Source organism: Eretmochelys imbricata, chromosome 2 (genome assembly GCF_965152235.1).
Source record: "Eretmochelys imbricata isolate rEreImb1 chromosome 2, rEreImb1.hap1, whole genome shotgun sequence".
NCBI lineage: Eukaryota > Metazoa > Chordata > Testudines > Cheloniidae > Eretmochelys > Eretmochelys imbricata.
The window spans coordinates 211,045,940-211,058,655 of record NC_135573.1 but is presented as its reverse complement, the minus strand read 5'-3'; the positions used below and the strand labels follow the sequence as shown (position 1 = coordinate 211,058,655).

Here is a 12,716-nt window from a genome sequence, read left to right as displayed (position 1 = left end):
AAAAATTAACATAGCTCTTTAGAAAAATAACTTACCCTGATGTAAAAGTAGCATGTAATGATCAATATTTTTTCTTCCCTAGGAAAAGTTGTTGAAAGGAAACAAATAATTAATAAAGAAACATAAAAATATCTTGATGTGAACTCTTTGAATGGCTATTGTCTCTGAAAGGTTGTGCTATTCTCTTGTGTATGCAGATTTTACCCAAAGTGATTTACTTCTGCAAGTATAATAACCATACAGCGGAATAACACAATGAAGGATGATTTCATAAATCACACAGAAAATGAACCACCTAATCCTAGTAAGTTTTTCCGTTAGTTGTTTCTTCTTTTTAATGTTAGGCTAGTTGTTGGAAAGATGTACTCCATTGCCACGAAATTAAAGCCACATTTTGAATCCTGCCTGGTAGCCATGAGGGATTTCTATGGAAAAACAGATCAGCCCTCCCATCATCCTCCACAACTCATGCTTCTCTGGCTATTAAGCTTCCTACTGTGGTGTCTTTACCCAGCAAGAATGGACCCTTCCTGGGGATCTATGTGGAGGAAACAGCATTCAGAAAAAATTCTTAGCTAGCACTGAATACATGTATTCTCTTAACTTAATCAGAGCACTAGCTGGGCGTAGCTCTGTGTGGCCTTCTACCAACTTCAATGACCCTGGTGTGCCGCGTGAGACACTCTAGTTTAAAAATAACTAAGGCTCCCATCCTGCGAGCATTTATCCACATGAGTAGTCTCATTGAATTTCAATGTGACTGCTCACATGCCTAAAGTTATTTACATGCATCAGCAATGGGGCCTAAGTGTGCAAATGCTCCATTATGTGAGTCAGGAGTCAGTTAACTGCATTTGAATTGTTCTATAATCAAAACAAACATAATAGTGTCCTGTAAGTCTCTACAAAGTTGTTCTAAAAACTAGTGATGGAAAACACAGTAGTTATAGCTCAGGTTGAGATAGAATAGACAGCTGGTGTGCTGTGACAATCTTTTATCCTGTAGTTCACAGTCACCTCACTATTCCATTGTGATTCCTCTGTCCGTTTCTTTCATCCACATGTTACTTCTCATCTTATTCTTTGATTATAAACTCTTTTGGGCGGAGATCCTCTTGCTTGTGTTTGTACAGCCATAGCACAATAGGGTTGAGGCCTGTAGATACTACTGAAATACCAACAAATAATAAGTATGCCTGTTGCACTTTAAGGCCCCAATCCTACAAAGGCCTGAAAATTAGGTCCACCTTGATACATTTCTCAGAGGTGTGAAAAATTCATGCCCTTGCGAGACATCGGTAAGCCGACCTAATCCCCAGTGTAGACACCATTAGGTTGATAGAAGAACTCTTCCATCAACCTAACAGGTGGTTTCACTAATCCCTTCCATCACTGTAGTAAGTGTATAAGCTACAGCAGCATAGCTGCAGCTGTGCCACTGTAGCACTCCTAGTGTAGACATACACTTAGGCATACACTCAGTTTTTTGCAAGACTGAGGCCCAAGTTAGTCTTTAATGACGTCGCTTAAAATTAGCTTTTGGGGCTGAAAATGATGTTTGTTCTCAGCTTGGATGTGATCTTTGGGGAGGAAAACATTGAAAGTTACTGAGCTGTTTCAAGAGCATGAGAAAAATGTGGTTTTCCTGCTTTTTTTTTTTTTTTTTAAAAATCAACTGTTTTGGTGCTCCGATAATTCAGAAAGGGATTTACTGTGCTTCATAAGAAGCTGGCTTAAAAGACCTTACTATTTGTGAAAGCAAAACCTATTTTCTCCTCCACAGAATCTGCAAGTAATGGCTATGACAATCCTGCTTTCCAACATGATGAAAAACCTGAGCAAAATGACGAGTTAAGGAACGAGAAAAAGTAGGGGTTCCTTGATCTTAATACGCTGTTGAATTTCTTGCCCTGCCTTTCAAGAAAGGGCCTGGATTAATTTTGCATTAATCTCTTTAGAAAGAAAAATGAGACGTCAAAGGAAAAGATGGTTGGCATTTTGAAATTGGTTAGTGCATAGTTTATTGGCTTGATTTATATTTCACATTGTTCCTTTTCTTTGCCTGTTGTACATTATGGTAGCAGACCAATTTACAACCACAATACTGCATTTCAAAAGCGAAGAAAGAGGTCTGAGCCAAATTTAGTATTGCCGCACAGCCATTTTTGTGCGTTGATCTCAGGCTTCCCTCTTTAAAAATATGGCCTGTTGTGCATAACTGCCAGTGCTTGACAATGTTTCAGCAACAGGACGGAGTGAAATTCACCCTTGTTAAGGACTGAAGTGAACCATATGTGGTAAGTAGGGCCTTTCCCTGGCTCTCTCGGCTGGAGATGATTTTACCATTCGTGCACAATGTCTCATGAATTATCCAGGGAAACAAGTGCTGTGTTTTTCTTAAATGTGGTAACTGCTACATACCCGTTTCTATTGGTAGGCAGCAGCCAAATGTTTGTCAACTACCTGTTCTTGTTTACATTTTAAATGCGCTGAATAAATATGTGAGGTAGTAGACTGCACACAGGGAGGCAGTGAGTTGCACAGGTGATGTTACCACTTTATGAAAAAATGTAAGATATGTTATTTTTTCTGCAGATTAGGGGATTCATCCTGTCATTCTGCCAACATGTCCTAACTCCCTCAGTAAAAACTGGCCTAAAACTGTGTGTACGCTTTTTCAAAGTGCATCCCAAGTGTTGTGTTTGCCTTCACAGTATCTAATTCATCACTTCATAAAGTGTTTTGGGATACCCAAATTGCGAGCAGTGCTATGTTAAAAACAAATCCTATTCTGTGTGTCTTAGTAGGATATTGTCACAATTATGTGACTTTGTCAACCTTCAATTAATTCCTTTTTCTTTATACTCATGTAGTTTGGGTATGCCGATTGGCTGGATATCATTTTGATGATGATAGGCTTAATTGCAGCTGTTGCAAATGGAACAGGGATGCCACTTCTATTCGTTCTCTTTGGAGGTATGACAAACCGCTTTGTGACGATTGGCCAAGCAGTAAATATGTCTTCAGGTAAAGTTTGTTCAACTTCTGAAAATATTTGTTAGGGTCTCTTATTTACTGGATTGGCAGAGGTTCAGAATGGAGTGCTGCTGTGGTGTTAAAAGCCATGAAGAGCATAGTGAATTCTGAGCAGTCCTTCCTTTTTACCCTGCTGTATAGTACAATACAAAATAGACACTTGATAAATTACAGAGCAGTACATTTGGTAACTATAAAATGATTTACTACTTTCTATAGTTCATCCATGGAATTCACTGTCCCAGGAGGTCACCAAATAAAGTTCTGTGACTGGATTTTTAAAACAACAAAATAGGATCGTTAACACTATTTTGCCTCTATATGAGCTAAGCTTAAGATAAGGGCAATCATAACTTACCTTAAAGTATATGTGCTAACACCTGGAAGGGGTCTCCTATTTCTCCCAGGTCTGAACAGTTTTGCACATTCGGTTAGGTGCATTATTAGTGAAATTTACCCTTTTGCAGACAGCCAGCAAAAGGCTGAGCCACCACTTGGACCCCACTTGGGCCCAGTTTTGAGGCTTGGGTGGAACCTAAGTGGTGCATAAAAGTCAGACTTATGGTGTCTGCATGGATGAATTTTGCCTTATGTGAGGTAGAAGGGGGTGTTATCAACTTCTGAAAAATCAGATATTGGCCACTGTTGGAATCAGAAGGTCAGATCAGATGAAGCTATGATCTGACTAGTGCCCATTGACGTAGTGAGTTAAATCCATGACATCACTGTACAGTAACTCTCTGAGCTGACTCAAAAGTCTGCCCTGTTTGATCCTCCACTGGAAGGATGATAGCTACCATGAAGGTTATAAATCGACAGAGCTGTTGCAGGGAGTGTAGTGTCATGCAAAACGCGCATAAGATTATGACCTAAAACTGCCATGATTTGTTTTATGCCTGTTCTAATAAAACTGAGTATTTTTCTTTGTTACAGTTAATCTTTCAGCTGTGATGAATAGTAGCTCTACTTGTTCAGCTTGTTCAGTTCCAGGTTTAGATATAGAAGCTGAAATGATAAGGTAAGAACCTCTGCAATTATTTTCATAAGAATAGCACAGTGTAGTTTCTATTTGTTTGGTCCATTAGACCGTAAGCCAAATTTGGCCCTCAATGACATCCCATTGACTTCAGCAGGGTTAAACGTGACCTGATGTGTCTGTCTTCTCTTGCAGGATGCAATTGACCTTATGGACTTTTACTGTTTTACTACAGGTTTGCCTACTACTATGTGGGTATTGGCTTCGCTGTAATAATACTGAGCACCATCCAAGTCTGGACATTTTTGACCTCAGCTGCAAGACAGACAGCAAGAATCCGACAAAAGTTTTTTTTCGCAATACTTCACCAGGAGATGGCTTGGTTTGATGCCAGCCAGATGGGAATGTTGAACACACGACTGACAGAGTGAGAAGGCTCTATTTATCTATGCACTAGAAACATGAGCCAAAAAGATGACTGATGTTTATCTTTATAGAATTAGCTTCAGGGAATTTCCAGGAAACCTTTTTAACTATGACCCAAAATACTACTGCTATTTGAGGGAGGAATTCGTTATCATTTTTCACTTCATTTTCAGGTTTTCAGTGACATTTCCATTGTGAGGGCTTATGCTGTGAAATACAATATCTTACTCATCTGACATTGTCTTTGTAGTGTCTGAGCTATTTTGCAAACTACTGTAGATAAACAGCTCTGCTGTTTCCAGCTAGTGTACAAACACAGAAAACCCTGACATTGTATGAAATGAAACTGCACTCATAGTGCCCATAACTATGTTATCATTTTGAACCTGATCCAAAACCAATTAAAATAATTAGGAATCTTTGGATCAGGTCCCTTGTGCAGGGATTCAGAGGAAGGTGTGATCCGGGTATGCAGAGTTTCTCCAGATTTAATTTTTGCAGAGAGGGATATGCCCAGTTTTTTGGAAGATGTGAGTCCTGAAGGGAATGAGAGAGGCTTGATTTCACCAATCCTAGCTCCCACATATGTAAATAGCAAAGGAAAATTAGTGTGACACACAATGGTTTTCCAAATAATAATTTACTAACACTGTGCTTGTCACTGTATAGGATGCAAAATGGAGGTGTTCCTTGCTTCAAAGATCTTAAAATCTAATAACAAAATTGAAGACGATAGGATACATAGGGGAACTTGGAAGAAAAACTAATGAAAAGGTTTTGGGGGTGAATTTTTTTGGTTTTGCATGGATTATTCCTTTTGGATATTGCATAAATGAATTGAGTCATGTGTGAAAGAAGTCTATCTAGAGGTTACATCACAGAAAATGAGTTGTGATCTGCTAGTTCCTAGACCCACAAAGAGCCATTACTGCTGTTCAGTACCCATGTCCAAAATTTCTACTACCCAATGATTTGAACAGTTAAACTTCTGACAAGCTTCTCTCCAGCAAAACAGAAAAATGTGTGAAGAGGAGGCACTCATCAAAGTTTACAAATCTCTTTTTTAATTAACAGTGACATTAACACCATCCATGAAGGCATCGGAGACAAGATCTGTATATTTGTACAATTATTTGCCACGTTTCTGACAGGGATTATTATAGGATTCATCTACGGGTGGAAACTGACTTTGGTGATTTTGTCACTTAGCCCTCTCCTTGCTGCATCAGTAGCAGTTGGATCAATCGTAAGTGCTGGGGAAAAGCAAATAAGAATTCTACCTCTAAAAACAGATTGAGAGGGAGTGAACCTCAAAGCAACATGACCACAACATTTGGAGAGCTGCCTTTCTCCTACTCCATTGGCTCCTGCCCCAAAACTTGCAGAGCTCTGTCTACACTAAGCATCCGCAGGCAGGCATTGGTATGCCATGGAGGCTTGGACTGCTTCCAGTCACTACCACTCACCACATGAGAAGAGGGTGGTCGCAGTTGATGAATGCAGATCATATTAGTAGATATTGCTTGTAATGCACAGAAAAATTTACCAAGTGTTTCCATTTATAGGTTGTCTTTTGTTTTCTCTGCCCATTTTGCCCCACCCAAGCACTGAAAATGGTGGAGGAAAAAAGAGGATTGTGGTCTATAATTAAGATAGCTAAGTTATTTACATGGCGTCCACTACTGTAGTTTCTGAGTGCCACACAATCTTCATTGTGTTTAGCCTCACAACACCATGCAAGATAGGGGATTCCCATTTTACACATGGAGAAGTGAAACACAGAGAGAAGTTACTTACCCAAAGTTGCCCAGGAAAACGGTTGGAGTGTTGGAGTGGGGACTTGAACCCACGTCTCCTAAATTCTAGGCTCTTTCCCTAACTGCTTCATCACCCTTTGTATCAGTACATAATTTACATCACTTAAATAGATTTCGATAATGTACTTTCCTCACCCTCCCAATTTTCCAGTTCCTGGCATCATTCACTACAGAAGAGCTGACTGCTTATACTAGAGCAGGAGCCGTGGCAGAAGAAATTTTGACTGCTATCAGAACAGTTGTTGCTTTCAATGGACAGATGAAGGCATTAGCAAAGTGAGTTTTTTGAACTAATTATTGATTGTACATAATACTGGGGAAAGTTAAGGTGGTTATTTTAAAAAAATAAAAATCAAAGATCATCTGTCAGTTTATCCCCCAGACAGCTGAGAAGTTCAGATGAAGATAAATATGAGCGTATGGAAGGAGATGTTTTGTCACCCATGAACATTTGCAATCACTCAATTGATCTACATTATGGAGGGGCATTGTAAGGCCCAATTTCCCTTTGACACTAACCTGAAGTTGAATTTGGAAGCTGAAGCTATAGAAAATGCAATCTTATCTAAGGCTCCAGCCAACAAAGCACTTCTGCAAATACTTAACTTTAAGCACATGCACGCTCCCACTGAACCCATTGATTAAAGTGTTTACAGTTAAGCTCATGCTTTACTGGATCATGACCTTTAGGTAAGATTGCCTACCACTTTCCTATGTCATCGACTTCAAGGGGGCTACCCACATGCTTAAAGTTGAGTGCGTGCTTAGTGCTTTGCAGATAATCCTCTTCTTGATCTAATCTGAACAGCACCAATGATATCTGAGCAGTTTATGTGGAAGAAATTAATTGCACATCATTTTAGGATCTCTTCACTACTGCGTAAACTGTGCCATTCGTTTTGGGCCTTCCCACTTTGGTCAGGGCATTTTTGTACACAATGTGTGTGTTGAGAGGTTCCTACAAAGCTTCTGAGCATGTCATTTAACAATAAAATGATATGCATGTCCTCCTGAAAGGTTCTGAGAACACTGCTGGGCTGAGTGGTGCTTTCTGTAATGCCCTTGAGAAGCTAAAGGAGATTAGCTAGCTTCTGAGTGAACAGAAGCTGTTAGTGATTGATAGAAAACCATAAGCTTTTGTAAAGGATTCGCAAGCAAAAAGAGTGATTTTTTTTCATTAACTAACTGTTAATCTTTGTCCTTGTATCACAGGGTTTAACTAGCATAATATGGTGCTTAATTTGTATTTGATTGCTTTCTATTGGCATATAACTTGGTAACTTAGTTTATGAGAATAATTCCTGGCTTCCAACAGCGTTCAGCAAGAGAACTACTGCCAGGTTGTGGAGTCAAAGGAGATTGTGGCTTCTGTTTACTTGTTTGGTTTTATCTAAAGCACTTTTTCTTCAAAAATTGAGTGAGCACTAACTCTTACCTTTTGAGAGCTGATATTCATAGAATCCTAGAAATGTAGGGCTAGAAGGGACCTTGAGAGATCATCAATTCCAGCCACCTGCACTGAGGAAGGGTCAAGTGTACCTCGGCCATCTCTGATAGGTATTTGTCTAACCAGTTCTTAAAAACCTCCAATAATGGGGATTCCACAACCTTCCTTGGTAACACATTCTAGTACTTAACTATCCTAATATTTAGACAGTTTTTCATAATATCTAACCGAAATCTCCCTTGCTGCAGATTACCCTGATTATTTCTTGTCTGTCTTCTGTGGATATAGAGAACAACTGATCACCATACTCTTTGTAACACCCTTAGCATATTTGAAGACAGTTAGCCAGGTCCCCGCTTAGTCTTCAATTCTCAAGACCAACATGCCCAGTTCTTTTAACCTTTCCTTAGGTTTTCTAAACTTTTTATCATTTTTGTTGCTCTCTTCTAGACTTTTTCTAGTATGTCTACACCTTTCCTAAACCGAAACTCTACTCTGGCAGAGGCCTCACCAGAGACAAGTAGAATGGAACAATTGCCTCCCGTGTCTTAAATATGATACTCCCCTGAGTACACCCCAGAATATTTATCTTTTTTCACAACTACATCATGTTGTTGGTTCATATTCAACTTGTGATATATTTGAATTCCCAGATCCTTTTCTGCAGTACTACTGCCTAGCCAGTTATTCCCCATTTTGTATTTGTGCATTTGATTTTTCCTTCTTAAGTGTACTACTTTGCACTTGTCTTTATTGAATTTCATGTTGTTGATTTCAGGCCAATTTTTCCAATCTTACATAAGAATGGCCATATTGGGTCAGACCAATGGACCATCTAGGCCAGAATCCTGTCTTCTGACAGTGTCCAGTGCCAGATACTTCAGGGTAAATGAACAGAACAGGGCAATTTTTGAGTGATCAATCCCATCATCCAGTCCCAGATTCTGGCACTCCAACATTTAGGGACATCCACAGCATGGGGTTCCATGACCAGCTTGGCTAATAGCCATTGATGGACCTTATCCATGACCTTATCTAATTTGTTTTTTGAACGCAGTTATACTTTTGGCCTGGCAATGAGTTGTTGACTGCATTATGTGAAGAAGTACTTCATTTTGTACGTTTTAAACCTGCTACCTATTAATTTCATTGGGTGACCCCTGGTTCTTATGTTACATGAAGAAGTAAATAACAGTTTCCTATTCACTTTCTCTTCATTCATTATTTTCTAGACCTCTATTACATCCTCTCTTAGTCATCTCTTTTCTAAGATGCACAGTCCAGTCTTTTTAATCTCTCCTCATATGGAAGTTGTTCCAAACCCCTGCTGATTTTTGTTGCCCTTCTCTGTACCTTTTCTAATTCTAATATATCTTATTTGAGATGGGGCCACCAGAACTGCACCCATTATTTGAGGTGTGGGCATACCATGGATTTACACAGTGATATTATGATATTTTCTGTCTTATTAGCTATCCCTTTACTAATGGTTCCTAACATTCGGTTAGCTTTTTTGACAGCTGCTGCACACTGAGCAAATTTTTTGGATAATTGTTCATGGTGTCTACAAGATCTTTCTTAAGTGGTAGCAGTTAAATTAGACCCCATCATTTTGTATGTATAGTTGGGATTGTTTTCCAATGTGCATTACTTTGCATTTATCAACACTGAATTTCATCTGCCATTTTGTTGCCCGGTCACCCAGTTTTGTGAGATGACTTTGTAGTTCTTTGCAGTCATCTCTGGACTTAACTATCTTGAATAATTTTGTATCATCTGCAATTTTTGCCACCTCACTGTTCACCCTCTTTTTCATATCATTTATGAATGTGACCAGCACAGGTCTCCATACAGATACCTGGGGGACCCTGCTATTCCCCTCTCCCCGCTGTGAAAACTGACCATTTATTCCTGCCCTTTGTTTCCTATCGTTCTTATCCCATGTCTTCGCTTAAGAGCGTTTGGTTTCCCTTGTCAAATGCTTTCCGAAAGTCCAAGTACACTATATCAACTGGATCACCCTTGTCCACATACTTGCTGAAACTCTCTTAGAATTCTAATAGATTGGTGAGGCACAATTTCCATTTACAAAAGCCATGTTGACTGTTCCCCAACATATCATGTTTATCTGTGTGCCTGATAATTCACTCAGAGCAGCCACATTCAGTGAAATAACACCAGAAGGCAGACTTACTGTTGACAGTTATTGGGCCAGATCCTCTGATGTAAAATCAATGAAGCTGTGTTGATTCACACCATCTAAGAATCTAGATAATTGATTTTTATGGCAGAAAACCCTGGAAGCATGAAAGGAAGCTAGGGAACTGAATGTCATCTGGGTACATACGAAATTTAACATTTATCACCTGTTTTCAGATATGATATTAACCTAGAGAATGCTAGGAGAGTCGGAGTCAAAAAATCCATTACTACCAACACAACTTTGGGTTTCACAGAGTTTGTTTTATTTGGAACCTATGCGCTTTCATTGTGGTATGGAACCAAACTCACAGTGGAGGAGAAAGAGAATTATGACATTGGACGTGTGTTAATTGTAAGTACAGCACAGTATCGCCTGATTAGCTGAGGCAAACTTTTTCAAAATGGTCTATAAATTAGAGAAAATGCTTTGTTTAAGTACTGCATAAAAAGATCCATAATTTCTACTTGGGCACAAAGTACCCATCAGACTAAATGTTAAAATATGTTTAATATAAATCAACAGAGATGTTGAATCTACATATTTAAGACCTCCAAGTTCCATAACAAATATCTCATTTGGTCACTGTCATGCTGTCTGGAGTGGTTCACAACCATGAGTGCCTACCTCAGGGCAGGCTGTCAGAAAACAGGGCAGACACCCCAAACTGGTGGTGTGTTCTATAATTAGATTTCACCAAGCCAGTAACAAATGTGAATTCCTGGATCACTATACCGATCTTATCATGGAGTCACAGAAGGACTCTCCAGTCTATCTTGCCACCCAGACAAACTTGACTTAGTGATAAAAGGTCATTTATATAAAAAAATCACACCACATTCGGGTTGCTCAGACTAATCACTTGCCGCAGATCAATTGGTGTCCTAGATTTTTATATCAAAGACCACACTGATAGTTTACTATAGAATCGGCTAACTAAAGGTTTATTAGCCAAACGAAGGTAATAAGAGTTATTGAGAGATTAAAGCAGATAAAATATGTGTACAGATGAGTCAGTCTATAATTCCAAATGGTAGCAGAGATATAGTGATCTGCCAGTTTCTCAAAAGTCTCTCAAGCCTACCCAGAATAACTCAGGGAATCTCCATCTCCACATTCATTTATTCTGCCCTGTTAAAATCCAAACAGTGCAGAGATGAAGGATTTTTCCCTGAATCCATACTCCTAGCTTCTCACAGAAAACAAGCTGACAGGGTCACTAGTCATGTGGGCTTTTCCTTTGATGGTAGAGAGTGAGGAATGCATCTGGAGTCTTTGACCATCACATGCAATGACCACTTGCTTTGAAATTAACACTTTTTTCTGTTTTAGTTCTTCATGTGCATTCTGCAAGGGTTCTTTCTTGTTTAATGGGTTATTTACTGACAGGGGCATACAATATGTAAATGTTTGCTACAGCAGTATAACGGGATCCGGATAAGTAAAAACAATGCATTAGTGAAAACAATGCATTAACATTCCATTACTTTTCATGAAGTTTAAACACCAAGTAGATTCTTATATATTTAACAATCACTTTGATCTATACTAATACACAAGTAAATTGTCCTGGCTTCCAGCTATGCATCTGTAAGCATTCAGAGGTCTGGTGCTGTGGCATTAGCTGGCACCTGGTCTGCCAGTGTCACAGCCATGTGATCATCTTTCATTTGTACTTTTAGATTATTATTCGTTTCCAAAGGAATAAGGCTCTGATCCTGAAAAGACTTGGGTATGTGCTTCACTTTATGCACTGTGAGTAGCCCCCTTGACTTCTGATGAGAACTTGACTTCAGTGGAACTAGTCACAGTGCATCATGTTAAGCATGCGCTTTGCAGGATTGGGGCCTCAGAAACCAGATTAACTCTCTTTGAGGACGCTGAGGTTTTTAATATTGCAAAGAGATGGTGAGATGTCTAATTTCCCTATTTATCCTCTTAATGGGAGTTAGTGAAAGCAGCAGCAACAAAAAAAGCTAATCCAACAGTTAAAGGGCATGTGGCTGCACACAATAGCTATATTCACCACTTCCTGTGTCAAATCCAGCATAAGAATAAAAACCGGGGGAGCTGGAAAAATGCAGCCTGAAATCTTAGTTTTGATTTTGATTTTGATTTTTTTCTGGAAAAGCTCTTACAGAACCACCAGGATTACCATGGCATTTAGCACTAAGGAAACTGCAGGTCTGGAACCACTGTACACTAGCTCCTGTTTTTGTTCCCTGTAGATATACTTCTCTGTGCTCCTTGGTGCATTCTCTCTCGGGCGGGCCTCCCCTCACTTGGAGAGTGTTGCCAATGCTCGAGTTGCTGCCTATGAAGTGTACAAAGTTATCAGTAAGGTACTTAATGTCGCTTTTCTAGCAGTCTGAAATTTCTGACTTATTTCTTGAAAGATTCAAAAAGTGGATGAACTCCATAGACTCCTATCTCTGAAAATAAAAGTAAGAAGACCTTTCTAGTCCTTTTAAGGAGACACGAGCCTTAACCAAAGTCCTAAATATGCTTACTGCAAACTTGGGGGAAATTCAGATTGGGGCCCCCTTTCCTGTTAGGTTTATCACGCCCTCATTTATTTATTTTTTAGAGAAGTGGTGAAGAGCTAAGTGAAATGACATTGCTCTTTAAAACACAAGTATATGGAGTAGACATGATTTCAGTTCAACTGCTTTTGATTTGGAGATTAACAGTGCTGGTGAAAGCTATGGTAATACTGTTGCTGGGGAAGAGGGATGCCATACTTTCAGTAACTAACTCTCTTAGAATTTTGTACAGCAGTTTGTTATATATCTGCAGTCTCAGGTTCATATTAGG

The 12,716-nt window shown here is 39.3% G+C and overlaps 1 protein-coding gene across 1 annotated transcript in view; it reads left to right on the top strand.

The window, feature by feature from the left end:
- The first annotated feature begins 255 nt into the window (after positions 1–255).
- The window catches only part of LOC144260667 (ATP-dependent translocase ABCB1-like), a 47,408-nt gene continuing 34,947 nt past the window's right edge, over positions 256–12,716 (top strand). The window contains exons 1-10 of the mRNA XM_077809351.1: positions 256–304; positions 1,784–1,868; positions 1,959–2,007; positions 2,874–3,027; positions 3,970–4,054; positions 4,248–4,439; positions 5,513–5,684; positions 6,407–6,531; positions 10,079–10,256; positions 12,131–12,244. Coding sequence (XP_077665477.1) covers positions 256–304; positions 1,784–1,868; positions 1,959–2,007; positions 2,874–3,027; positions 3,970–4,054; positions 4,248–4,439; positions 5,513–5,684; positions 6,407–6,531; positions 10,079–10,256; positions 12,131–12,244 — 1,203 coding nt within the window. The remainder of the gene's footprint in view (positions 305–1,783; positions 1,869–1,958; positions 2,008–2,873; positions 3,028–3,969; positions 4,055–4,247; positions 4,440–5,512; positions 5,685–6,406; positions 6,532–10,078; positions 10,257–12,130; positions 12,245–12,716) is intronic.